The sequence below is a fragment of the Vipera berus genome (assembly GCF_964194415.1).
Source record: "Vipera berus genome assembly, chromosome: 1".
Lineage (NCBI taxonomy): Eukaryota > Metazoa > Chordata > Lepidosauria > Squamata > Viperidae > Vipera > Vipera berus.
In genome coordinates, this window is record NC_138202.1 from 205735671 (window position 1) to 205760545 (window position 24875).

General features: G+C 40.8%; 1 protein-coding gene across 1 annotated transcript in view; it reads left to right on the top strand.

The window, feature by feature from the left end:
- RANBP17 (RAN binding protein 17) overlaps nt 1-24875 on the top strand; it is a gene marked incomplete at its 5' end in the record, with an annotated part of 216120 nt that overhangs the window by 22035 nt on the left and 169210 nt on the right. The window contains 6 exons of the mRNA XM_081343844.1: nt 6532-6651; nt 13852-13998; nt 14259-14431; nt 14792-14985; nt 20595-20700; nt 21773-21908. Coding sequence (XP_081199970.1) covers nt 6532-6651; nt 13852-13998; nt 14259-14431; nt 14792-14985; nt 20595-20700; nt 21773-21908 — 876 coding nt within the window. The remainder of the gene's footprint in view (nt 1-6531; nt 6652-13851; nt 13999-14258; nt 14432-14791; nt 14986-20594; nt 20701-21772; nt 21909-24875) is intronic.

Below are 24875 nucleotides of genomic sequence, written 5' to 3' on the forward strand. Positions count from 1 at the left end.
TAATGGAATCATAGAATGTAGTTTAATTAGTCAACTCAAACTGTAATCAGCCAAGGTAGAATCATGGTCCAAAGGCCTTCCAGAGTGGCTTTGCTTTTCTCTTGCTTCCAGAAAGTGCTCAGAATAGGAGCCAACTGGATGCCTGCTAGAGACCATTTCAAACATGCAGCCAAGGAAAAATAGTTTTGTTGAATCTTAGCTCCCATCATTACCCTAAAGTGGGACTCTGTTTAATAAGTTTTCCCCCATTTTGATTTTCAGAGCTGGTCCAAGACATATTGCTTCCTGAAATGGAGAAGGAAAAAGTGTGGTCTCTTCACCCATCACATACAAACATGTTAATTTTAACATGAACAGAAAATGTCCCAGACTCTTTCTTATTCCCTAGTAATAAAAATGCAACAATCACAAATTAAGTAGTAAGTGTGGGTTGCCATTCTTACTAATTATGATGCTCTGCAAGTATACACACATGCAGAATGTCTGAATTAAGTGGAAAGTTTTCGGCCCCAATTCTCATTTTATAATAGGATTTTAAAATAATTTGTATTCTGGTCCATTTTCTATTTAATCTTTATGTCAACTCCCTAATTCAATCCCTAACAAAAAGTGAATTTATCTCCCATTCTAGAAAATAAACAGTGTCTGTTTTGCTTTCTCTTCTCCCTGACACAGAACAACGAGAGTTTATGAGCCTTAGAAGCTTACTGTAGGGAAGAAAAATTAAAAAAATTAAAAACCAAGAGGTGGGATTCATAAAACAATGTGTTACTGTCCTCCATAAATGGAAAATCAACAGAAATCTGAGCAAACTTAAGAAACCCAATTACTTAGGAATTGTGTTTTAATCTTCTAATAGCCAGAAAGAGCAAGGAAAAAAAACATTTCTCTCACGCGCAAAAAAACTTTCAGTGTAATTATTTTTGTTAATCATCTTGAAAATAATTACATTCCCACTATAATTGTGCTTCTTAGGGCTGAGGTGCTGAGCCTAATATTTAATGGTGTACAAATTAAAGTAAAGGTAATTCAGAGTGAGTCTTTAAGAGGAATGCTACATTTTAAATGTACTGCAGAAGAGAATACATTTCTTTCTATTAGCTTATTCAGTCCTTAGAAATCTCAAAAATGGTAGCAAAATTCTATTCAGTCATGATCCCTGTAAGGAAACTCAGAGTATAATTAAGTTCTAATAGATTGTTTGGAAAGCAGTGGCGTAGCGTGGGTTGTCAGCACCCGGGGCAAGGCAAGTAATTTGCGCCCCCTAACCCGTGGATTTTAGCACTCGAGTCTCTTCCACTAGCTCAGGAATTCTGGGAGTTGAAGTCCATGAGTCATAAAAGAGCCAAGGTTGCCTACCCTTGAGTTAGGTTCAAGGCAAAAAAGGGTCTCTGGAGAAGAGGGAAAATGCTAGTTTAAAACTGAAACAAGGCAACTTTAAGGTGCCTCAGCTGTGATTTAGGATGAGACAAAGAGAGGACATGGCGTTGAAAATGGTTAATGGGGCATGTTTGTTCCACTCTTAGTGGATGTCAAGATAAACCCCACGAGAGAATGACCTTACAACAGATGTGAATAGGCTTGGACTACGTTTGTAGATTGAGTGCATACATCACATGGAGCGATGATGGGCTTCATCAAGATTTATGATCCCACAATTGGCTAGTTTTCTCCATCTTGTCCTAAACCCTGGATACCAACCACGGTTTATGGCTTAGCATGTGGTGTGGGGTGACCCAACATGTTAGGCAACAAACAATGACTTCCAACTTACAATGCCTCAGCTTCCCAAGGTTATTCCAAAGCCGGAAAAGCCAACCAACCCACCCTGCAGCTTTGCCTGCTTAGGCTGAACCCCAGGAGTTCATACTTGCTGTGGCGCCTGACCTATTTTCTGCCCAGACGCTGCTTATCCAAGCCAAGCCGCCTCCTTCTCTTTGGCACCTCGCCCCAAAGATTCGCCGGACTGGCTGGAAACTCTCGCTGCTGGTGACGTGTGTCGGGGGGGCGTCCTGATCGCCTCCTGCAGGGGGAACCGAGTGGCCACAGAGAGTCAATACGGCAGGAGGAGGAGGAGAAGGAGGAGGAGGAGGAGCAGCAAGCAGCCGCAGGTGCGGCGGCTGCAGTTGTTACCTTTACCTCCGGGAAAGGAGGAGACAGGGGCGGGAGCTGGGTCGGGGGGGCGGGCTTGCAGGTTGAGAGCCAAGCGGAGGAGAGCCGCGACGGGAGAAAGAGAGGGAGGCGAGATGCCGCCAAGCCTCCCCACCCCCACCCGAGAAAGGAGGCGATCCGCAGCCGCGAGAGGACGGGATCCCGCTCTAGCTGGGCGCAGCGAATGCGGTTGCTTTCTATGCTCCGCCCACTCACTCGCTCCTCCGACCCTCGGCGAAGCAGAATCGTCCCCCTCCGGCGAGCTTAATGGGCGCACCCCCAGATGTTGCGCCCGGTGCGGCCGGCCCCCCCTGCACCCCCCACGCTACGCCACTGTTGGAAAGCAATTAATTATATTTTTATCTTTTAATATTTTAGTTTATTGCATGGTTATTGGTTGATGTTTTGTTAGAATTTTGGTCTATGACTAAATAAATCTGGTTCTTGGTTTGTTATAAATTTTCTTCCTTCCTCTTCATAGTTTGAAACATTGGGGCAGAGTGATGTAGCCCAGCCCCAAATTTTATTATGTAAATTGTCTTTTATGATAGTGCATAATTTCTTTACACTTGTCTATTTTTGGTCAGTAAATAGATTGGGTGTCTAATGTGAAAGAAATCTGAAATATTTATAGCAGGGGTGGGTTGTTTCTCGACTCCATACACTCATTTTAATTATTGAATTTTCAGAGACTCCATTCTGTGTGTACTTTCAGGCAGCATTCGCACAGGTAGTTGTACACATTACAGAATGGTTGATGGGCTAGCTATTCTTCCTTCCTTTCTTTTAGTATTGTGCCTACTCCTGTGCTCTGTTTTGGCCTTGTATTATCATTGTTGCAATTGTTCAAATGTTGCATTGTAACAGATTGGCATTCATATAGCTATTACAGTCAAAACATCATTATTTTATTTATTTTTTATTTTAATCCCATTTATATCCCGCCCTTAGTGATGGTCTTAGTGATGGTCTTTAAGTCCTTACATGGCATGGGTCCGGAATACCTCGGGGACCACCTGCTGCCGGCATCGACTCCCCTCCGCCCTGTGCGTTCCCACAGAGAGGGCCTCCTCAGGGTGCCTCCAGTCAGAGAATGTCGGCTGGTGGCCCCCAGGGGGAGGGCCTTCTCTGTGGGCGCTCCGGCTTTGTGGAATCAGCTGCCGGTTGAGCTCCGGATGGCACCGGATCTCCGCTCCTTCCGGCGCGGGTTAAAGACCCATTTATTTGAACAAGCTGGCCTGGCCTGATGGGGAGTTATTTAGGGTTTTAATATTTATATATATTTTCTATTGTTTTTATTGTGGGCAATAATTTAATTCTTTTTTAACTTTTGTATTTTTGTAGTTTTATGATATGCCCTGTTCACTGCCCTGAGTCCTTCGGGAGAAGGGCGGTATAAAAATTCAATGAAACCTAAACCTTTAATAAACCTAAACCTTCTCCAAAGACTCTGTACCACCTGATTTATACAAAAATGTAGATATCTATCAATTGTAGGCATCTTGGAGATATTACACATGCTACTGTGTTTTAATTTACCTTATTAGAATTTTTTTCACGATGATAGATACAAATTGATGGCAAATTTTATATTTTAAATACCGTATATACTTGAGTATAAGCCGAATTTTTCAGCCCACTTTTTGGGCTGAAAAATTCCACTTCGGCTTATACTCCAGTCAACAAAAAAAACTTACCGAGGACTTGTGCGCGGCCGAGGCTTTGGTGCTTCCGGGATCGCCCGCACCTCTCCCAAGCCACCGCCGTCCGAGACCTGCCGAAGTTTGGGGAGGTTTGGGGAGGTGCGCGCGCACCTCCCCAAACTCCGCGCCTTGCCTGCCTGCTTCTTTCCGCAGCGGAAAGAAGCAGGCAGGCAGGGCGCGGAGGAACGGAGACTTGCCGACGTTTGGGGAGGTTTGGGCGCCTCCCCAAACCTCGGCAGGTCTCCGTTCCTCCGCGCAGACCTGCCGACGTTTGGGGAGGTTTGGGCGCCTCCCCAAACCTCCCCAAACGTCGGCAGGTCTCCGTTCCTCCTGCCGACCTTTGGGGAGGTTTGGGCGCCTCCCCAAACCTCCCCAAACCTCGGCAGGTCTCCGTTCCTCCTGCCGACCTTTGGGGAGGTTTGGGCGCCTCCCCAAACCTCGGCAGGTCTCCGTTCCTCCTGCCGACCTTTGGGGAGGTTTGGGCGCCTCCCCAAACCTCGGCAGGTCTCCGTTCCTCCTGCCGACCTTTGGGGAGGTTTGGGCGCCTCCCCAAACCTCCCCAGGTCTCCGTTCCTCCTGCCGACCTTTGGGGAGGTTTGGGCGCCTCCCCAAACCTCGGCAGGTCTCCGTTCCTCCTGCCGACCTTTGGGGAGGTTTGGGCGCCTCCCCAAACCTCGGCAGGTCTCCGTTCCTGTTTGGGGAGGTTTGGGCGCCTCCCCAAACCTCGGCAGGTCTCCGTTCCTCCGCGCAGACCTGCCGACCTTTGGGGAGGTTTGGGCGCCTCCCCAAACGTCCCCAAACCTCGGCAGGTCTCCGTTCCTGTTTGGGGAGGTTTGGGCGCCTCCCCAAACCTCCCCAAACCTCGGCAGGTCTCCGTTCCTCCGCGCAGACCTGCCGACCTTTGGGGAGGTTTGGGCGCCTCCCCAAACCTCGGCAGGTCTCCGTTCCTGTTTGGGGAGGTTTGGGCGCCTCCCCAAACCTCGGCAGGTCTCCGTTCCTCCGCGCAGACCTGCCGACCTTTGGGGAGGTTTGGGCGCCTCCCCAAACGTCCCCAAACCTCGGCAGGTCTCCGTTCCTGTTTGGGGAGGTTTGGGCGCCTCCCCAAACCTCCCCAAACCTCGGCAGGTCTCCGTTCCTCCGCGCAGACCTGCCGACCTTTGGGGAGGTTTGGGCGCCTCCCCAAACGTCCCCAAACCTCGGCAGGTCTCCGTTCCTGTTTGGGGAGGTTTGGGCGCCTCCCCAAACCTCCCCAAACCTCGGCAGGTCTCCGTTCCTCCGCGCAGACCTGCCGACCTTTGGGGAGGTTTGGGCGCCTCCCCAAACGTCCCCAAACCTCGGCAGGTCTCCGTTCCTGTTTGGGGAGGTTTGGGCGCCTCCCCAAACGTCCCCAAACCTCGGCAGGTCTCCGTTCCTCCGCGCAGACCTGCCGACCTTTGGGGAGGTTTGGGCGCCTCCCCAAACCTCCCCAAACCTCGGCAGGTCTCCGTTCCTGTTTGGGGAGGTTTGGGCGCCTCCCCAAACCTCCCCAAACCTCGGCAGGTCTCCGTTCCTCCGCGCAGACCTGCCGACCTTTGGGGAGGTTTGGGCGCCTCCCCAAACGTCCCCAAACCTCGGCAGGTCTCCGTTCCTGTTTGGGGAGGTTTGGGCGCCTCCCCAAACGTCCCCAAACCTCGGCAGGTCTCCGTTCCTCCGCGCAGACCTGCCGACCTTTGGGGAGGTTTGGGCGCCTCCCCAAACCTCCCCAAACCTCGGCAGGTCTCCGTTCTTCCTGCCGACCTTTGGGGAGGTTTGGGCGCCTCCCCAAACCTCCCCAAACGTCGGCAGGTCTGCGCGGAGGAACGGAGACCTGCCGAGGTTTGGGGAGGTTTGGGGAGGCGCCCAAACCTCCCCAAACAGGAACGGAGACCTGCCGAGGTTTGGGGACGTTTGGGGAGGCGCCCAAACCTCCCCAAAGGTCGGCAGGTCTGCGCGGAGGAACGGAGACCTGCCGAGGTTTGGGGAGGTTTGGGGAGGCGCCCAAACCTCCCCAAACAGGAACGGAGACCTGCCGAGGTTTGGGGACGTTTGGGGAGGCGCCCAAACCTCCCCAAAGGTCGGCAGGTCTGCGCGGAGGAACGGAGACCTGCCGAGGTTTGGGGAGGCGCCCAAACCTCCCCAAAGGTCGGCAGGAGGAACGGAGACTTGCCGAGGTTTGGGGAGGTTTGGGGAGGCGCCCAAACCTCCCCAAAGGTCGGCAGGAGGAACGGAGACCTGCCGAGGTTTGGGGAGGCGCCCAAACCTCCCCAAAGGTCGGCAGGAGGAACGGAGACCTGCCGACGTTTGGGGAGGTTTGGGGAGGCGCCCAAACCTCCCCAAAGGTCGGCAGGAGGAACGGAGACCTGCCGACGAGCCGCGGCCACACAGGGTATTCCTGTGTATTCAGGCTTGCAGAACGGCGGATCGGCTTATACTCGAGTCAATAACTTTTTCCAGTTTTGGGGGGTGAAATTGGGGGTCTCGGCTTATACTCGAGTCGGCTTATACTCAAGTATATACGGTATGTATACGATTGTAGCTGCAGACCCAAAGGTTTTTAAGTAAACACAAATGAAGCAAAATAGCAAAGTTCTTGCTTGGTTCAAAAACCAATATTTATGTCCCACTTAATACATTTCTTAAATCATTATTTCCCTTTTAGGCACTTTCCTGTTTAGTTCAGTTTGCTTCTACAAGACGATCTCTATTTAGCAATCCAGAACGTGCCAAGTATCTTGGTAATCTAATCAAAGGAGTAAAAAGAATACTTGAAAATCCTCAGGTAATTTTTATCCCCAATTTTCTCTTAAGTTCCAGTTATATTTGTTCCATGTTTTCTTAGGATATCTTTATTGTAAATATTAAGATGGACATTTAGTAAAATAGTTAAAGATTTTACTTGAGGCATTTGAAATAATAGTGTGGGAAATATGCCAGTTTTCAACTGTTTTTCATCTGATCTGCCTCATATTTTTGCACTATCTATGTCTGAATTCATATCAATCTGGATTTTGTTCAACCCTTGTTTAATAGTTCAGAAAATTGTCTGATTTTAGTTAGATTAGTTCAGAAAGAATCCACTCAAGCAAGAATGTTATTTATGTTTTATACCTCAAATATCTAAGCTACCATTTTCAACAACTCTGGCTGCCTACCATATAAAAACAGTAGAGAAATAAAACCCAAAAGACAGCGTCATCCAGATGGAACTTCAAACAGCTCTCTACATGGAGATAAAAACAAACAAAAGGTTCTTCTCTCATCGCTCTAATCCAGGGCTTAAAGAAAGAGCCCTCTTTTAATGCTTTCGAAAGACTGGAAGGTGTTGACCATGCAGATCTCTTGCTAGGGGACGGTCTTCCAGAGGGCAAGTGCCATAATATAGAAAGTGCGCCTCGAAGAGCAAGTGTTATGAGACAGAAGGTTTGCTTCCTGGGTCTTGCTAGATGACATTGCTTAATTGATGAGATAAGGAGTATGCCAAATGTTACAAGGTGAACAGAAACCATGGACGACAGGAGCCTCCTCAAATAACAAGTCTTTACGCCATGTAGGACTTTAAAAGCAACACCCAACACCTTAAATTACATCCAGAAACAACCTGGGAACAGACCATGTCTGTTACAGGTGCATGGTGTGGCCCTCTTATTATTGATTTTGTTGCTGTTTTGTGTACCAGCTACAATTTCTCAGTGGTTTTAATGGGCAGCCCAAGGTAGAGCAAATTGCCATTGTTCATCAGTGAGATGATAAAAGCATGAGTGACTGGAAGAAGGGTCTCCTGACTGAGGAAAGGACATGTGTAATGCACAAGGTGAACCTGGGCAAAAACCCTACTGGCTGCAGTGAGTATTATTTTTTAAGCAGCAAGCCTTAGTAGCATACTAGGTGCAAACAAATTAATATAATCAAGAGTCAGAGATGGTAGATCCCCAATTACCATAGCTACTCAGTCTTGCTAGGGTTGATTCTGAGATTGTTCCTTTCCATCCAGATCTTCACAACCTCCACGCACTGGGACACTACTTCAACAGTATCACTCAACCAGTCTGCAGACATAAAGTATAACTGAGTGTCATCAGCATGACCAACGTCCTCATATAGTCGTTAAAATAGGAAGGATGAGACCATTAAGCCAAGGGCATCATGCAAACCAGGTGCATTGGACTCAGCATTTTTCCTCCTATCAACACTAACTGTATGAGCTTTCCCTTTCCATTACAGACTGGAACCAGCCACAGAGAAAAGAAAACTACTGTAATACTTCCTACAGTTGGTCTAGATCAGGGCTGGCTCAGGAATTCTGGGAGTTGAAGTCCATGAGTCATAAAAGAGCCAAGGTTGCCTACTCCTGGTCTAGATATTATGGCTGATGGCGTGAAAAGTTGTTGAGGGATGAAGAAGAACCAGGATGGGTGTATCTCTCTCATCCTGGTTCTGCCATAGGTCCTCCCCAAGTGTAATCAATGGTAGTTTTGCATCATGTTGTTGTTGTTAGCTGCGAAGTCGTGTCCGACTCATCGCGACCCTATGGACAACATTCCTCCAGGCCTTCCTGTCTTCTACCATCTTCTGGAGTCCATTTAAGCTCACGCCTACTGCTTCAGTGACTCCATCCAGCCACCTCATTCTCTGTCGTCCCCTTCTTCTATTGCCCTCGATCTTTCCCAGCATTAGGCTCTTCTCCAGTGAGTCCTTCCTTCTCATTAGGTGGCCAAAGTATTTGAGTTTTAGCTTCAGGATCTGGCCTTCTAAAGAGCAGTCAGGATTGATCTCCTCTAGGACTGACCGGTTTGATCGCCTTGCAGTCCAAGGGACTCGCAGGAGTCTTCTCCAGCACCATAGTTCAAAGGCCTCAATTCTTTGGCGCTCAGCCTTTCTTATGGTCCAACTTTCACTGCCATACATTGCAACTGGGAAGACCATAGCCTTGACTATATGCACTTTTGTTGACAGGGTGATGTCTCTGCTTTTTAGTGTGCTGTCTAGATTTGCCATGGCTTTCCTTCCCAGGAGCAAGCGTCTTTTAATTTCTTGGCTACAGTCCCCATCTGCAGTGATCTTGGAGCCCAGGAAAACAAAATCTGTCACTACCTCCATTTCTTCCCCATCGATTTGCCAGGAATTGAGAGGGCCAGATGCCATGATCTTGGTTTTCTTAATGTTAAGTTTCAACCCAAGTTTTGCACTCTCCTTCTTCACCCGCAACAAGAGGCTCTTTAGTTCTTCTTCACTTTCTGCCATTAGAGTGGTATCATCTGCGTATCTTAGGTTGTTGATATTTCTTCCAGCAATCTTAATTCCAACTTTTGATTCATCTAGCCCTGCCTTTCTCATGATGTGCTCTGCATATAAGTTAAATAGGCAGGGCGACAGTATACAGCCTTGCCGGACTCCTTTCCCAATTTTGAACCAATCAGTGGTTCCGTGTCCAGTTCTCACTGTTGCTTCTTGACCCGCATATAGGTTTCTCAAGAGACAAATAAGATGGTCTGGTACTCCCATCTCTTTAAGAACTTGCCACAGTTTGTTATGATCCACACAATCAAAGGCTTTAGCATAGTCAATGAAGCAGAAGTAGATGTTTTTCTGGAACTCCCTAGCTTTCTCCATGATCCAGCGTATGTTGGCAATTTGATCTCTAGTTCCTCTGCCTCTTCGAAATCCTGCCTGTACTTCTGGTAGTTCTCGATCCACATACTGCTGAAGTCTAGCTTGTAGGATTTTAAGCATGACTTTACTAGCATGAGAAATGAGTGCAATGGTGCAATAGTTTGAACATTCTTTGGCACTGCCTTTCTTTGGAATTGGAATGTAAACTGATCTTTTCCAATCCTGTGGCCACTGTTGAGTTTTCCAAATTTGCTGGCAAATTGAGTGTAGCACTTTTACTGCACTGTCTTTTAAGATTTTGAATAGCTCAGCTGGAATACTTTCACCTCCACTAGCTTTGTTGTTGCTCAGCTTTTCTAAGGCCCACTTCACTTCACATTCTAGGATGTCTGGCTCGAGGTCAGTGACCACCTCATTGTGATTATCTGGGACGTTAAGCTCATTCTTGTATAGTTCTTCTGTGTAATTTTGCCACCTCTTCTTAATCTCTTCTGCCTCTGTTAGGTCCCTGCCATTTTGGTCCTTTATCATGCCCATTTTTGCATGGAATGTTCCCTTCATCTCTCCAATTTTCTTGAAAAGATCTCTGGTCCTCCCTATTCTATTGTTTTCTTCTATTTCTTTGCACTGTTCATTTAAGAAGGCATTCTTATCTCTTCTAGCTATTCTCTGGAATTCTGCATTCAATTGGGCATATCTATGTTTTTCTCCCTTGCCTTTCGCTTCCCTCCTTTCCTCAGCTATTTGCAAAGCTTCCTCAGACAGCCATTTTGCTTTCTTGCATTTCTTTTTCTTTGGGATGGTTTTGGTTGCTACCTGTTTTACAATGTCGCGAACCTCTGTCCATAGTTCTTCAGGCACTCTGTCTATCAGATCTAATTCCTTAAATCTATTTGTCACCTCTACTGTATATTCAACAGGGATATGATTTAATTCATACCTGAGTGGCCTAGTGCTTTTCCCTACTTTCTTCAGTTTAAGCCTAAACTTTGCAAGGAGAAGCTCATGGTCTGAGCCACAGTCAGCTCCTGGTCTTGTTTTTACCGACTGTATAGAGCTTCTCCATCTTTGGCTGCAGAGCATATAGTCAATCTGATTTCTGTGTTGACCATCTGGTGATGTCCATGTGTAGAGCCGTCTCTTGGGTTGTTGGAAAAGAGTGTTTGCTATGACCATCGTATTCTCTTGACAAAATTCTATCAGCCTGTGCCCTGCTTCATTTTGTACTCCAAGGCCAAACTTGCCTGTTATTCCAGTTATCTTTTGGCTTCCTACTTTAGCATTCCAATCCCCCATGATGATAAGGACATCATTTTTTGGTGTTACTTCTATAAGGTGCTGTAGGGCTTCATAGAACCGGTCAATTTCATCCTCTTCAACACTGGTGGTTGGGGCATAGACTTGGACTACTGTGATATTGAATGGTTTCCCTTGGATTCGAACTGAGATCATTCTGTCATTTTGAGGATTGTATCCCAGTATTGATTTTCCTACTCTTTTATTGACTATGAAGGCTACTCCATTTCTTCTGAGGGATTCTTGCCCGCAGTAGTATACCTGATGGTCATCTGAATTAAATTCACCCATTCCTGTCCATTTTAGTTCGCTGATACCTAAGATGTCAATGTTCAGTCTTGTCACCTCTTGTTTGACCACGTCCAGCTTTCCTTGATTCATGGATCTTACATTCCAGGTTCCTATGGAGAAAAAATCTTTACAGCATCGGACTTTCCTTTCACCACCAGACACATCCACAGCTGAGCGTCCTTTCGGCTTTGGCCCAGTCGCTTCATTCTTTCTGGCGCTACTAGTACTAGCCCTCTGCTCTTCCCCAGTAGCATATTGGACGCCTTCCGACCTGAGGGGCTAATCTTCCAGCGTCATATCGTTTTGCCTTTTGGTACTGTCCATAGGGTTTTCATGGCAAAGATACTGGAGTGGGTTGCCATTTCCTTCTCCAGTGGATCACGTTTTGTCAGAACTCTCAGCTATGACCTGTCCGTCTTGGGTGGCCCTGCACGGCATAGCTCATAGCTTCATTGAATTATGCAAGCCCCTTCACCACGACAAGGCAGTAATCCATGAAGGGGATTTGCATCATAGGTAGAACTTAACTGAAAAAGGTCTAGCTAGCCTGTTTCCTCCAAGTTATAACTAAGCCATCCATTTTCGTTAGCCTTCCCCTCAAAAGGAAGGTTGGAGACTGGACTGGTTGTGTCCAGGAAGGCTCATTGAGTGTGTGTGTGTGTGTACCACCACCTCTCAAAGAGGCCATCACCATTGCACAGCATAAAGAATACTGTCCTCTTTTTTGGGAGTTCCAGACTCAAGCTCTTCCCAAATAATTGAGCGAAGCTATACCTCCAGTGCCCAGATCCAAATCTTAGCAATTTTATCTGCCTACAGGTAGTTCTTGACCTGATTTCGAAGTTGTTGGACACAGATGCACATGTAAACCCTGTGGTCACATGATCACATTTTGGGCATTTAGCAACCAGTTCACCTTATGGCTGTTTGTTGCTGGTTTTGTCTGGTTAACTCCAGATTTAATAAGGGAAGGCATTTGTTAAAATGTAATTTTTACCGTTGCCTTTCACACTTTATCTTTCAACAAGCAAAACATGCACATTTTATTCCAAACTATTGAAGAGAAATGACATTCCATAAACATAGACATGGGGTGGGTGGGGGCGGGTTGTGCAAGAAACCTGTATAATTTTTAGTGTTTAAATTCATCCCTATTTTTAATGAGCAATATCTATGGGAATTTGTGTACACTGTAGGTATATTTTTTGGCAGAAATCTCCTGTTTCAGGGGATTAATTGTAAGGATTATAATTGTAAGAGGGCAGGTAAACAGTAGTCTTCCATTAAAAATGTTACTCTAGTAGAAAGGTATATTTCGGTGCCTAAGTGGAAGAAAGGTAGGCAAGGTAGATAGATGAGTTGTCTTTCAGGGAGCCCATAGGGGACAGCACCTGACAACTGAATGGAACGGTGGCATGTCCACGGCAGAATTAAATGGCCAGCAGGCACTGGGCATATCTTTGCCCCTAACCTTCAACATCATCACCCTTGTGACCACAGTACTATAGACTGCTTATATAGTAAGATTTGTACTCTACGAAGAGGGAGAACAACAGTGAAGCGGTGATTATCAACTCAGTGCTGCCTCTACAGTGGTCTGGGAATGAGACAGAGGAGAGACATCATGAGGAGAGAATCCTTAAGGAGACATCGTGAGGAGAGGATCCTTAAAAACAGAGCAAGGTGTCTTTGTTCATAATTAGAGAGAATGATCTCCATTTTGAATAAATATCTATTATATTGCTTTGTAGGTTTGTGGGAAACTGAGGAATGAAGGAACTATAGGAAAGATGAAACAGCCTGCTAATTTACAAGTTCTTTGTGTGCAATGGGCTCTTTACAACAAATGTTGTATAATTTCTGGGGGGGAAAGGCTTTTAAAGTGCAGTTGTTACTAAGTTCATGGTAGTAAGCTTTAAACTGAGAAGTATGATATGGTTTGTTACAATGAAGGAATAGGAGATGCATACACATGCTTCAGTTGTGGTTTGTAGCTTGCAAAGTGACTTCCATGTTGTGAGATCTAACTTGGGAATGAGAAATAGCCCATAGATTTTGAATTGCTTTAGATCATAAAAGAGTAAAACAACTTAACTTTCTTTTGCCCGAGTAAATTTATGCTGTAATCCTAGTTCCTGATTTACTAAAGGTTCTGTAGCCTGAATCCTAGGATATTTCATTTCATTTCATTCTTATTTTTATTTATTAAATATGACTGAGTGATTGTACAAATTTGATATGTATTAAAATAGCAATGCACTGAGATCTTATTGGCTAGTTTGTGGGAAGCGGGGTGTGTGTAGTAAAGCATTTGTAACATAAAAGGCTTTTATCACTTATTTGACTTACAAGACTTCTGCATACACGGATATTAGCTATTCATATATTTAGAAATTTGCCTGGCTGGTGCATTAATTGCCCTATTCCTGATCACCCCATATTTATTTTACTCCTTCCCTGTGCCTCTGCAGTGACAGTAAATTTTGTTGTATTCTTAATAGTGCTGATTTTCCCTTCAATACACTGCATATCTATCCTATTATGATGTTCTATGAGGAATCACAGCTTCTACTCCCACTCCAAATTTCGATCATGCAGATAATTCTTAGGTGACTGACTTCACAAAATAGTTTGTTTCAGAACTGTTTGAATATTTATGGCATACACAATGACAATAATTAATTTTTAATTTGGGAATGGACTGCTATCTTCTTTTTGTGTAGATCTATTATTTTTCTCTAGAAGTCTCATAATGAATAACTGTTATTTTTAATAATTTTAGGGCTTATCAGATCCTGGTAACTATCATGAATTCTGCCGATTTTTGGCTCGATTGAAAACCAATTATCAACTTGGAGAACTGGTAGTTGTGAAAGATTATCCAGAAGTTATTAGACTGATAGCAAGTTTCACTATTACTAGTTTACAGGTGAGGTAATGATAGAATGTTTTGGTGATTGATTTGATTATTTTAAAAGGGGATGTATAGAGTTTGATGAGTGATTGTTTACCTTTTATCTGCCAAGAATATTCTAGGGTTGTCAATTTAGGGCTCTATCTCTTTTTTATAATACATACTCATGCGTTTTCCTAACAAGAAGTGGAGAAAAAAATCACAAATAGCATTTGTAATTGTTCACGTTGGATTGAAACTTACTCTAATGAAAATCTCATTTCTTTTCTTTATAGCACTGGGAATTTGCACCAAACAGCGTTCATTACTTGCTAACCCTTTGGCAAAGAATGGTTGCCTCAGTTCCTTTTGTGAAATCATCAGAACCCCATCTCTTAGATACCTATGCACCTGAAATCACAAAGGCATACATTACTTCTAGATTGGAATCTGTTTCCATGGTTATAAGGTAATCGAGAATACAATTCTCTGTAGCTTCATAAGTAGCTCTATTGCACAACGATACTTTTTCTTTCTTGATATCTGTTTTTAATTCAGGTAACTGCATAAATTTTGTTCCTGAAATTAAAAAAAAAGGTGCTTCTGAAATCAATTTGTTCCAGTGTAAATTTTCTCATGTTTCATTTATTTAAAAAGGGCAAATTCATCCTTGTTGAATTAATCAACCATCTTTCATCCTTTAAAAAGCACTTCCTTTTGACAAGGTTGTGCTGATTTCAGCTGTTAGTTTGTGGATGCTGATTGTAATTCATTTCAAACTGTCCAGTGATTTTCACATTGTCCATTATAATTTTTATATGGATTTTAGGGAAGGTTTGGATGATCCCTTGGATGATACAGCCACAGTATTTCAGCAGTTAGAGCAGCTATGTACAGTTAGTAGATGTGAATATGAAAAGACTTGTGCTCTTCTTGTACAGTTGTTTGACCAAAATGCACAAAACTATCAGAAGTTGTTGCAGTCATCTAGTAGAAATCCTCTGGCAATCTCAATTCAAGAAGGTTAGTATGTATTATTTTTCTGATTTTAATTGTGCATATGTCTGCCACATATGTTTGGCTCACTTAGCTGTTTTTTAATCAGTTTTTAGTACAAGAAGAAATAATATTTTTTTTAAAAAATCCAATATCGTATAGAGGTATACAAACAGTTGAACTTTTTCTATCTTCTTTCTCATCCCTGCCTGAGGGGAATCCTCCAAACTTTTAGGACAAAATTGTAGGTCAGGAGGCTATAGGAGAAAGAAGGAATTGATTCCTCCCCATTTCACTGAAACTACAGCTACAAAGGGGTCTATGAGAATTCACCGTGGCCAACTCGCCTTGGCCAACTCGTTGCTGGACAAAAATTACACTAATAACAAAGAAATGGTGGAATAGAATCATTAAAAAAGGAAGCAGAAGGAGAGACAAAATGAAATGTGATCAACAAAAATTAAAATATTTATTTTAAATAATTAAATAGAATTGTTAAATTGTTCCGCAAAGAGTTGTCCCATGGCAGGTTGGCTGTGGAGAGTTGTCCTGCAGCAAGTTGACTGGAGGGTTGGCCATGGCAAGTTGGCCGCAGCACGTTGTGGCAAGTTGTCCCATTCCCCTATGAAGTGGCTTTTAAAAAACTACTTATGATTTTTCATGTAAAAACTGCCGCTTTTGTTTTTTTAAAAATATAAGTTATGCATATATACATCCCATCATGACATTCCTTTTTAGGATAAGCGATATTGTTGAATGGAGAACATCTAATGCTATACATTTTACTTAGGGCCAGATGCCCTTAGTACAGCCCAACTATGGCGCCCCTCAGCCCTTCCGTCACTTAGACATTAAGACTCAATAAGTTCCAAAGGTGAAATAAGAAATTTAAACTTCAGTTTTCTTTCAGGACATTTTCCCAGGTCAGATCTCACCACTGTGTTAAATAGAAGCTGTTTTTTTTCCAAAAATAAAAAATAAAAAATATTTGTTTAACACAAAATAGCAATGAGTAAAATAAGCAAATTATTTACTTATAACTAGAGCAATAGAAAAAAGGCAATTTTTAAAACATTTTAATGCATTTTTAAATGAAGTTGTTACATGGGGAAAATTAAGAAAATTTATTGAAAGCTAAAGTTGAACGTGGCAGTGAAAGATTTAAGGGCATAATAGCTAGAAGAAGAAAAAAAACTCTGGTGTTCCTCTTCCAGTGATGGCCTGAGCATCTGTTTATTTTGCTTAATGGGTAACTACGTTTTTAGGTTCTTTCAGAAAAGCAGCACAGGGGAGGCCATCCATACCTCCTTCCATAGGAAGGAGGCCACCATTGAGAACACTCTTTCTCGTGGTCCCACCATCCCTAATTGATCGGACACGTAATGTACCCTGCTTTCCCGTCCTGGTAGGCCTGGTTAATGTAATAAGGGGAGAGGTGGTCCTTCAAAGAGCCTGAATAAATAAATTATCATTTATTTCTCTTACACCCATGTCGCAATAGCTCATGTGCCAGATTATTATCAGATGGAATCGTAGATATTTACCTCTGTCCCTATCATGGCTTTGGTCAACTGAGGCTTTCACATAACACATTTTAGCAAGGGAGGGTTGAGATTATCAATTGTCATTGCATTCAAGCTCATACAACATTCCCTTCTAGAGCAGAGGTCCCCAACTTTTTGGGCACCAGGGAGCGGTTCTGTGGAGAGAGGTTTTTCTGCGGACCAGAGGGGGCATGGTTTTGTGTGCTGCCTGCATCCCACGGATGGGGCTTTGTTTGTGCGGCCCCATTGCTGGCATGCCGTGGCCTGGTACTGATCCATGAACCGGGGTTTGGGGACCCTGTTCTAGACTGAACATAGGCATAACATAGTATAAAATTAATTTTAGTGTGAAAAATGTTTTAGATTTAACATTTTTCCATTTTACAGTGACATAAGGGGAAAAGTGGTGATATTTTAGCAATGACAACAAAAGTGGCGGCAGCATATAATGGGTAAAGGCTGCTTCATCTCAGGCTTACCAGGGCAGGCCTAATGGTAAGAGAGAGCCATAAGCTAACAGAAATATTACAAGACAAACACCCTTATATTCTTCACTCTACGATGAAAGAAAGAAAGGTATATTTTCTCTTATAGTGACTGCCTTTTTTTTTAGTCACTCAGAAATAATGCTGTTATGTAAACATGCATTAGTACCTTTATTAGGGACTCATTTGAAAAGTATTGTCTTGGCCCCCGCATCCGTCCTTGGTGTACATTATGAGGGTAATAAAAATAACCTAATTTACAGAGTTGTAAGGAATTTTGAGATAATGCACGCAGAGTGATTTTAATGTTCATAAAGCAATATAGAAGGGATTATGATGATAATTAAAATGACGACACATCTTTCCAGAATAATATTCATTTAGTTCTTTAAATAAATTAAAGATTCTGAATATCTTAAGCCCAGAAATTGTGTGGCCAAAGCCTAGCTGCTTTTTTTTCCAGAAAAAAGTCAGTGATTTTGAATTACTATTAGAAATAATTTTGACATTGGTTTATATTTCTGCTAGTCTTTATGTAATATTCAGTTTCTTTTCTGTGGAGTAAACATTTCTGCTAGCTCAGAACAATAAATGTTACCTCCCCTAGTTATGCACACTTTAATTTAGATGTTTAATGGCTTTTAATGTTCCAAAATAAGTTAATATAATATTAAGACCTCATTTTATTATATTGTCTTGCTCTTTGTATCGATTGTGAAGCAGTCATGGTTTGCTAAAACAATAATCCCCAAGAAATGGGTCATTAACAGTAGTTAACGATTACTTGTGATCTATGGTAATGACTGATTTCTTTGGGATTATTGCTGTTATAAAACATAATTACAGATTATTACTGCAATAATTATTTTGGTAAAGAAAAAATACTCTCCTTTAGCAGCTGGAAAAGAACAATACTGAATGTTTTGAGCAAGGAAGTAAGCACAAATGCAAAGGAAAATGAATTTTATTTTCTGTGTACAGGGACCAACTCAAGATTATTAGTGAAATACTCTTTGTGCTGACAGAAGTACTTTTGAGTTTAATGTTACATTTTGAGGTGGTTATCAATCCATGTTATGACTTTCTCAATTTCAGTCTTACAGTATTCATACATTCAGATATGGTGAAATTGTGGAATTGTTACTAGTGAAATACTGAGTATCTAAGCATCTAATAACATTTGACTGTTGTCAATAAAGCAAATGCCAAATTTTATATTATGGTTTGTCATATTAGATACTTAGATCTTAAAAATGCTGAATTCCAAATACTTTTATTTTGCTTTATTTAAAATATTTTAGACTTTTGACAGTAGCTCAGTGGGGTTAATAACAAAGCAGTAATAATTGCAGAAATTTTAAAACTAAAAGTAACAGTAGTCAGTTGTTAAAATCATCCAATGCCTTTCAAAATCGTTATGGGAATATAGACTTCTTTAACTTAGGCAGGTGATTCAAGAGTTTAGGGGCCAGCAGAGTATAAAAACCTGTCTTTTAACTCAGTGATGGCTAATCTTTTTGTGCTCAGTGTGTCAAAAATTCAGAAAATGCTTATCACTGTCTTGAGAGGTATGTTCTGAATCAGTTTTTTTAAAAAAAATATATATCCTAGAATCCCAATCAAGAGGCAGTCCTACATTCAGTGTAACTGTTTTCACTTATCAAGCATAGTTTGAAAAACCCTGTGCCCATTGGGTTTGGGAATTCAATTTTTGTCAACTCCATTGTATGTGAACAGGGGAGACATAGTCCAAATGTTATGGAAGATCCCAAATTGTAGTACCGAGATTAAGACTTCTGTTTACCTCAAATTATAACTATCTTACTGCAGATAGTAAAGTTGTGCTTTAACCTATCTTTGCCAGGTTACAATAGGCTGGGTAGTGGAAAACAGGCTTATCTCCTCAGCAATGTTGAACAGTTAACTGTCGTTGATTCTCCCCCACTTCATATATTGTATGTGTACAAACTAATTATTATAAACAATTTTGTAACCTTTTCAAACCACAGTTTGAAATACCCCATTCTGGTGTCAGTGTTCTCAACTTTTTAATACTGTGACCTCTTAAAATGATAAATGAATTTCTAGGACACTTATAGTAAAATAAATGATTTCACTGGCATTAGGAGTAGACAAGGAATAAATACATCACTTTCTTTTAATAATTAAATTTTAATGTGTAAATCAAATGATAGAACCTTGCAAGTATTTTGCGTAAATTGTTTCTAGATTTCATTTTATTTTGCTTGACTTTATACTCTCAACAAACTGCTGTGTTTTCAGACAATTGGAGCCATTTTTCTCAACTTTAAAAAGTAAAAGATACCTGCAAAAACCAATAGATATGAAAGTTCCATAGTTATAGCCACCCAGGGTCACTTTTGATGAGATGGGGAGTTATATAAATGAGAAAGAGAGAAAGTAAATGTTTCCTTGTTTTAGACCTTCTTAGCACTATTGGTAGATTAATCAATGTTAGCTTTTCCCACATCACCCATTCTGAAAGGCTAGAAATTTAAAATAAATTGATAAAAATACTGCAGTTCTTGACTTTCATTCTTCTAGATACACTCCAAAATTTACAGATACATTAGACAAATTTGTAAGTTTACTAATACGCAGAACTTCATGACTAGGCCTTTGTTTAAAAATTGATGAATCTGCTCTCAATTGCTTATGATCCACAGTTTAAGATACCTTGAATCAGGTCAGTAGGTATAATTGCTGAACTCATCCTTACACAAGCTTTCAACTGAAGAGTCATCTCTTCTGCAGAGATGATCTTTTAAATATTAGGTTGCAAGCAGAGATGTCCTTGTGGGGAGGGAGTGAATGATGAAAACTGTGCAACAAACTCTACCCCTTTTTTATGTGTGTGATATCACATGCATATAGTTTTGTGTAATGACTGGGTTGCCATGTTTGTTATTTTAATTGAAGCATTGGTTCCTGATGCTTCCTTTGATTGGATGCTTGTAACATGTTAAAGGCTAATGGGTAAATCAGAGTAGAATGAATTTCCAGCATTTGTCAAGAGATCTATAAGGCAGTAGAAGCAAGTGAATTGCAGTAAGTAAAGCTAGACATATGTATTGGTATTTTGATCACAAATTAAGGAAAAGAAAAATCCAGTATGCTTTTATATCCTGCCCAGTAAATGTTCTTTTTGAAGGCTAAATCTGGAACAAAAAATTGCCGGAAACAGCAGCAGATTTTAAAATTTGTTGAATAAGATGAGTAGTTAAAAATAGTTGTGAAAGTAAAGTACATAATACCTAACAGCAGAGCTTAACAAATCACAACCATGGAATTAAAGTCTCAACTAAAGAATATGAGAAAGATTAGAAACTTGGTATGGTTGACAATGTTTGTTTTAATAGTTCAGTGTAACATAAGTGAGTATCAATATTTTGATCAGTAAATGTCAACTAGCCCATCCTTGTTTTCCCATGAATATCACTGAATGGCCTCAGAAAATTACCTGCTTTTTTTCTTATTTCCATAATTTGCTAGTAAGCATTAGAATCCACAGCAAATATTTTATGGGAATTCACAGCAAATATTTCATGGGAAATTCCTTTTCTTTTTCATTCCCCCTGCATTCCAGGGCGTTTGGCATGGCTTGTTTATCTTGTTGGAACTGTTGTAGGAGGAAGATTAACTTACACCAGTACTGATGAACATGATGCAATGGATGGTGAATTATCCTGTCGGTATGTATGAATAGAATAAAACTATGTCACAAGAATAAAATATATTTGAATAAAATCATATTTTAGAGGACGGTTAAACAGCTTTTAAACGTGTTTGTGATATAAGAAATTTTGCTAATGAGCCCCCAATACAGACCCTGCTGAGAATGGATTTTCAAACATTACCTTGCTTAAGATCACCTGGAAGAGGAGCTGAGTTCATTATTGAGCATGCTATGTATGGTGGTGTTGACATTCAGTTTGATTTTAAAAACAGGGTTTTCCTTGATGCATCTACAGTTATATTGGGAACAATGGCTACATTGATAAACCAGCAGAGCACATGATATAATAGGCCTTGTTTGCTTCCATCATTCAACGGTGGAGGTACTGAACATTGTATCTGTTCTTCATGAATTAATTCTTTTAAAAACTGTCCATCACTGCATGGTATTGGTGATTCAAAGTGGCTTTAATCAAATGTTTATACAAGTCGTCCTCATTTAGCGAGTACAGCAACTTGGTTGCTAAGTGACACCATGACTGTGCTCGTCATCATCTTTCCTTTGCTTTACAGATATGGAAGATTGTACATATAAGAATTGGTCATAAAGTTAATTTTTCATCACCTTCATAAGTGAGGAACAGTCACTGTACGAGGTAGTTGCTAAAGGAGGACTACCTGTAATCCATAAAGAAATGTTTATGACCTTCACTGGCATAGATTCATGAGTAGCTACTCTAGTATTTTAACTCTCTACTGTTTTCTAACCTATAAGTTTCTGGAACCCAATTCAGGATTGTAGCTGGAGTTGGCTTTTCTGTGGATTATGCAAAAGCTAAATAATATTGTATAAATGCTGTGGTAAATTCAGAGAACTCATGCTCCTTGATAATCAGAGTTCAATGGTGCAATCACCAAGCCTTTTTTCTAAAGAGGAACTAGGCTACATAAATTGGATGGATGGATAAATTACTTTTGATAAAGCGCACGAAGAAGTCATATTTAATGTTCAGTGAAATGCCAGCAGTTTTGTTTGTTTTTTTGTTTGAGTATCAAGGGTAAACAGACATGTCCCGTTTTTCATTTCAGAGTCTTTCAACTGATTTCCTTGATGGATGCCCAGTTATCACGTTCTAGCAATGAGAAAGTGGAACTTGCAATACTCTGGTTTTTGGATCAGTTCCGTAAAACATATGTAGGAGATCAACTTCAACGTACATCAAAAGTAAGTGCTTTTCCTAGCTACTCCATCCCTTTATTTTAATTAGTCTGTTTAAAAAATATGTGCATTGTAAGGCAGATTAGAAATGTTAATCCTAGTTGCGCATGTGCCTTTACTCTCATGAAGAGTCCTATTACTTTTAGAAGGAGATAATCTGTACTTACAGAATGAGATCTGCTTAGTTCATTGAAAAGAATGTACAAGCTCTTTGGATGAAGGCACATTTTGTAAACACAGAAGCTGCAATTCCTGGAACAGAATGCTGAACTATTATGACTAGTCTGGATGTTTGAATGATGTTTTTTATCTTTACAGCCAAGTTCATTTTGGTGTGCCGTATGTAAGGTTTTCATCAGTTGTATTCATTAAACAGTTTGAGATTTCATTACATTTTGTCTTTTATTTCAAGCATTTAAAAGGTTTGGTATATAGTATTATGTGTCACAGTTGGATATGCAAGATTTATTATTTTAATAGCTCTGTCTGTTTGACAGTTACTCATTTATGTGCTTTTTACTGTATCTCACATTATTTGGCTTTTTCTGCATTTTAAATAGAGAAGGGGGATAAGCACGAAACGTTCTTTAAGAAAAGTGCCATTAATTCACTCTAACTTTAGGGGACACACATAATATGAAAAAACTCAGATGTTTCTGAGAAATGCTGAAAGAATTTTGTTTGTGCTTCAAGCAAGCCTTTTTCAAGCTAATCTTTAACAATTGATAAAATACTTTGTTTTTTATTTATCTGGTATAGTAATCAGGCTTTCTGGCAGGAAGACCAGTTTGAAGACTCCCCTCCACCAATTGTGTGAACAACTATTTTCTTTGCAGGAAGGGAAAATAAATAGAATAGTAGTAGTTAGACCGTTGGAATGAAGAAAATTGTAGGTTCCTTCAGTCTGATGGATGGTATTTTTAATGTTTTTTTTTCCATGGAATTCTTTTCACATTAATGTGTGCAAAGGATTCTCTATATGCCTACTATGATTCATGTTATTGATAATAGTGGGATCCATTATAGATGGGTGGATTTTGGATCATTTGAAGAGCTATCACTATCCTGACTGAAAATGTGTACAGTAGAAGAAAAGATGAATGAATGTTGCAAAGAGCTTCAGGAAAAATTTTCCTTCATGACTAATACTTTCAAGATGTAGAGCTATGAAGAGCAGAACAGAATCCTGTTCAAAGGCAGCCAGACAAACTTAACAACAAGACATAACGACAGCTTGTATTGCGGTACCTAAACAATGACTTGCAGAAGCTCAGCTTGGTATTTTATGCCATAGGGTTCCTTATATAGACTAATATTGGATGATTATGTAAAGATATTTAATATGAATTTTACAGTGAAATGAAATTTTACAGTAAAAAGCTTGTTTATAAATCTAGCCAGATGATTTAAATCTGGCATTCCAGAAATAGAATGAAATCATTTGGGGCGGGAGGGGGGTTGGCAGTGAACAAGCCCAGAAAATAGCTTCTATCTAGGTTCTAAAGATTTTGAGAATAATTTTTTTAATATACCAATAGAAATTTTTTGTCCTATGGCTTTAGATGTCTGCTTGTCAACCAAGTATTAAAAAAAAGTAGTTACATCTCTTGTTTTACCTTGTGCTGTAGCAACATTTGTAGCAGCAGAGGGCATTATATCCCTACAGTAAATCTTCTTGCATAAATCACCTGCATACATTTACTCATATTGATTGGGATTTATCCTTGGAAGTAGAAATTCAAAGTGATGTAAAATGGATCTAGTACTTAGGATAACAACCATTTATATGGCCCTTTGATAATTTAAATTTGTGGAAGGATCCATTTATAACTTTCTTCTTTGCAGCTGTGTTGGAATACTGTAGGGGGCTAAATGAATTTAGGCTTTTACAATAAAACTTTTCAGTATTAGGGATGCTTCAGCTATTTTCAGCTAGTAGATACATTTGGAATTTGGGGAACATGTGAATCCTCCTAAAATGGCTACTGTGGGCTTTCTTTATTCAGAAAATAACTGGAGAATATAATACATTTAACAAAATGCTAACTCACTAGGGTTCTATCTGATATATCCCTAGTTTATCACTCACACGGAATAATATCTCCCACTTAACTTTAACCTGACAGATGAGCACACTGCTAAACAATGCAGGGGGATCAACTGTCCATCATTCTTATTGGCTAAGAAAGCTGATGGATCCCATTTGGGGTATAGAACCATTATTTGAAGATAAAGATGATGCTAGATGTTGAAGCTTTGCTTTGCAGCATGCCAGTTTCCATTTTTTTAAAAAAAAAACAAATTCTAAAAAATGGGATTGGGAGCCTGGTAGGTACCAAAGCAACTATCTTGGATATATTGGTGCCCATCAGTACCATATTAGGGATCCTAAAGCTACCGTATATGTTGTGTTGGAGTATGATTACATATACTCCAAATTTCTGTTATTAAATGGCTGTAAGAAATGCTTAAATGTTATATCTATTTATATACCATTGCAATATTCAGTTTCCAATAGAATTTAGTCAACATATTTTGGTGTGTTTTTTTTAGTTCCCAAAACTAAATCCCATTGTGCCCAAGTATGTAATGGGTATTGTGATCCAGCAATGCATATGTTTGATTCTTGAATTAGATCTTTAATTTGTTACAAGTTCTGCATTTTATCCTGTCAAAACTATATATGCTTTTTCTATATTTTATTTAATATAATTATATTCTCTGGAGGAAATACAAGCAATAGGGAACCATTAGAAGCTGTTGTGAGAAATATCTCCTTCTGTTCTCTGTGTTATATATTTGTATTGCCATATATTTGTTTTAAACCATGTTTATGGGACTCCATTTCAACATCATTTGCTCCCCAAATAGTTATTCCTGAAAAAGAGAAGGGAGGAATCAAATATATTCCATTGAATGGATTTCTGTCTTCAATGCACTGAGTTTTTCCTCCCATTTCCTCCCACTTAATTG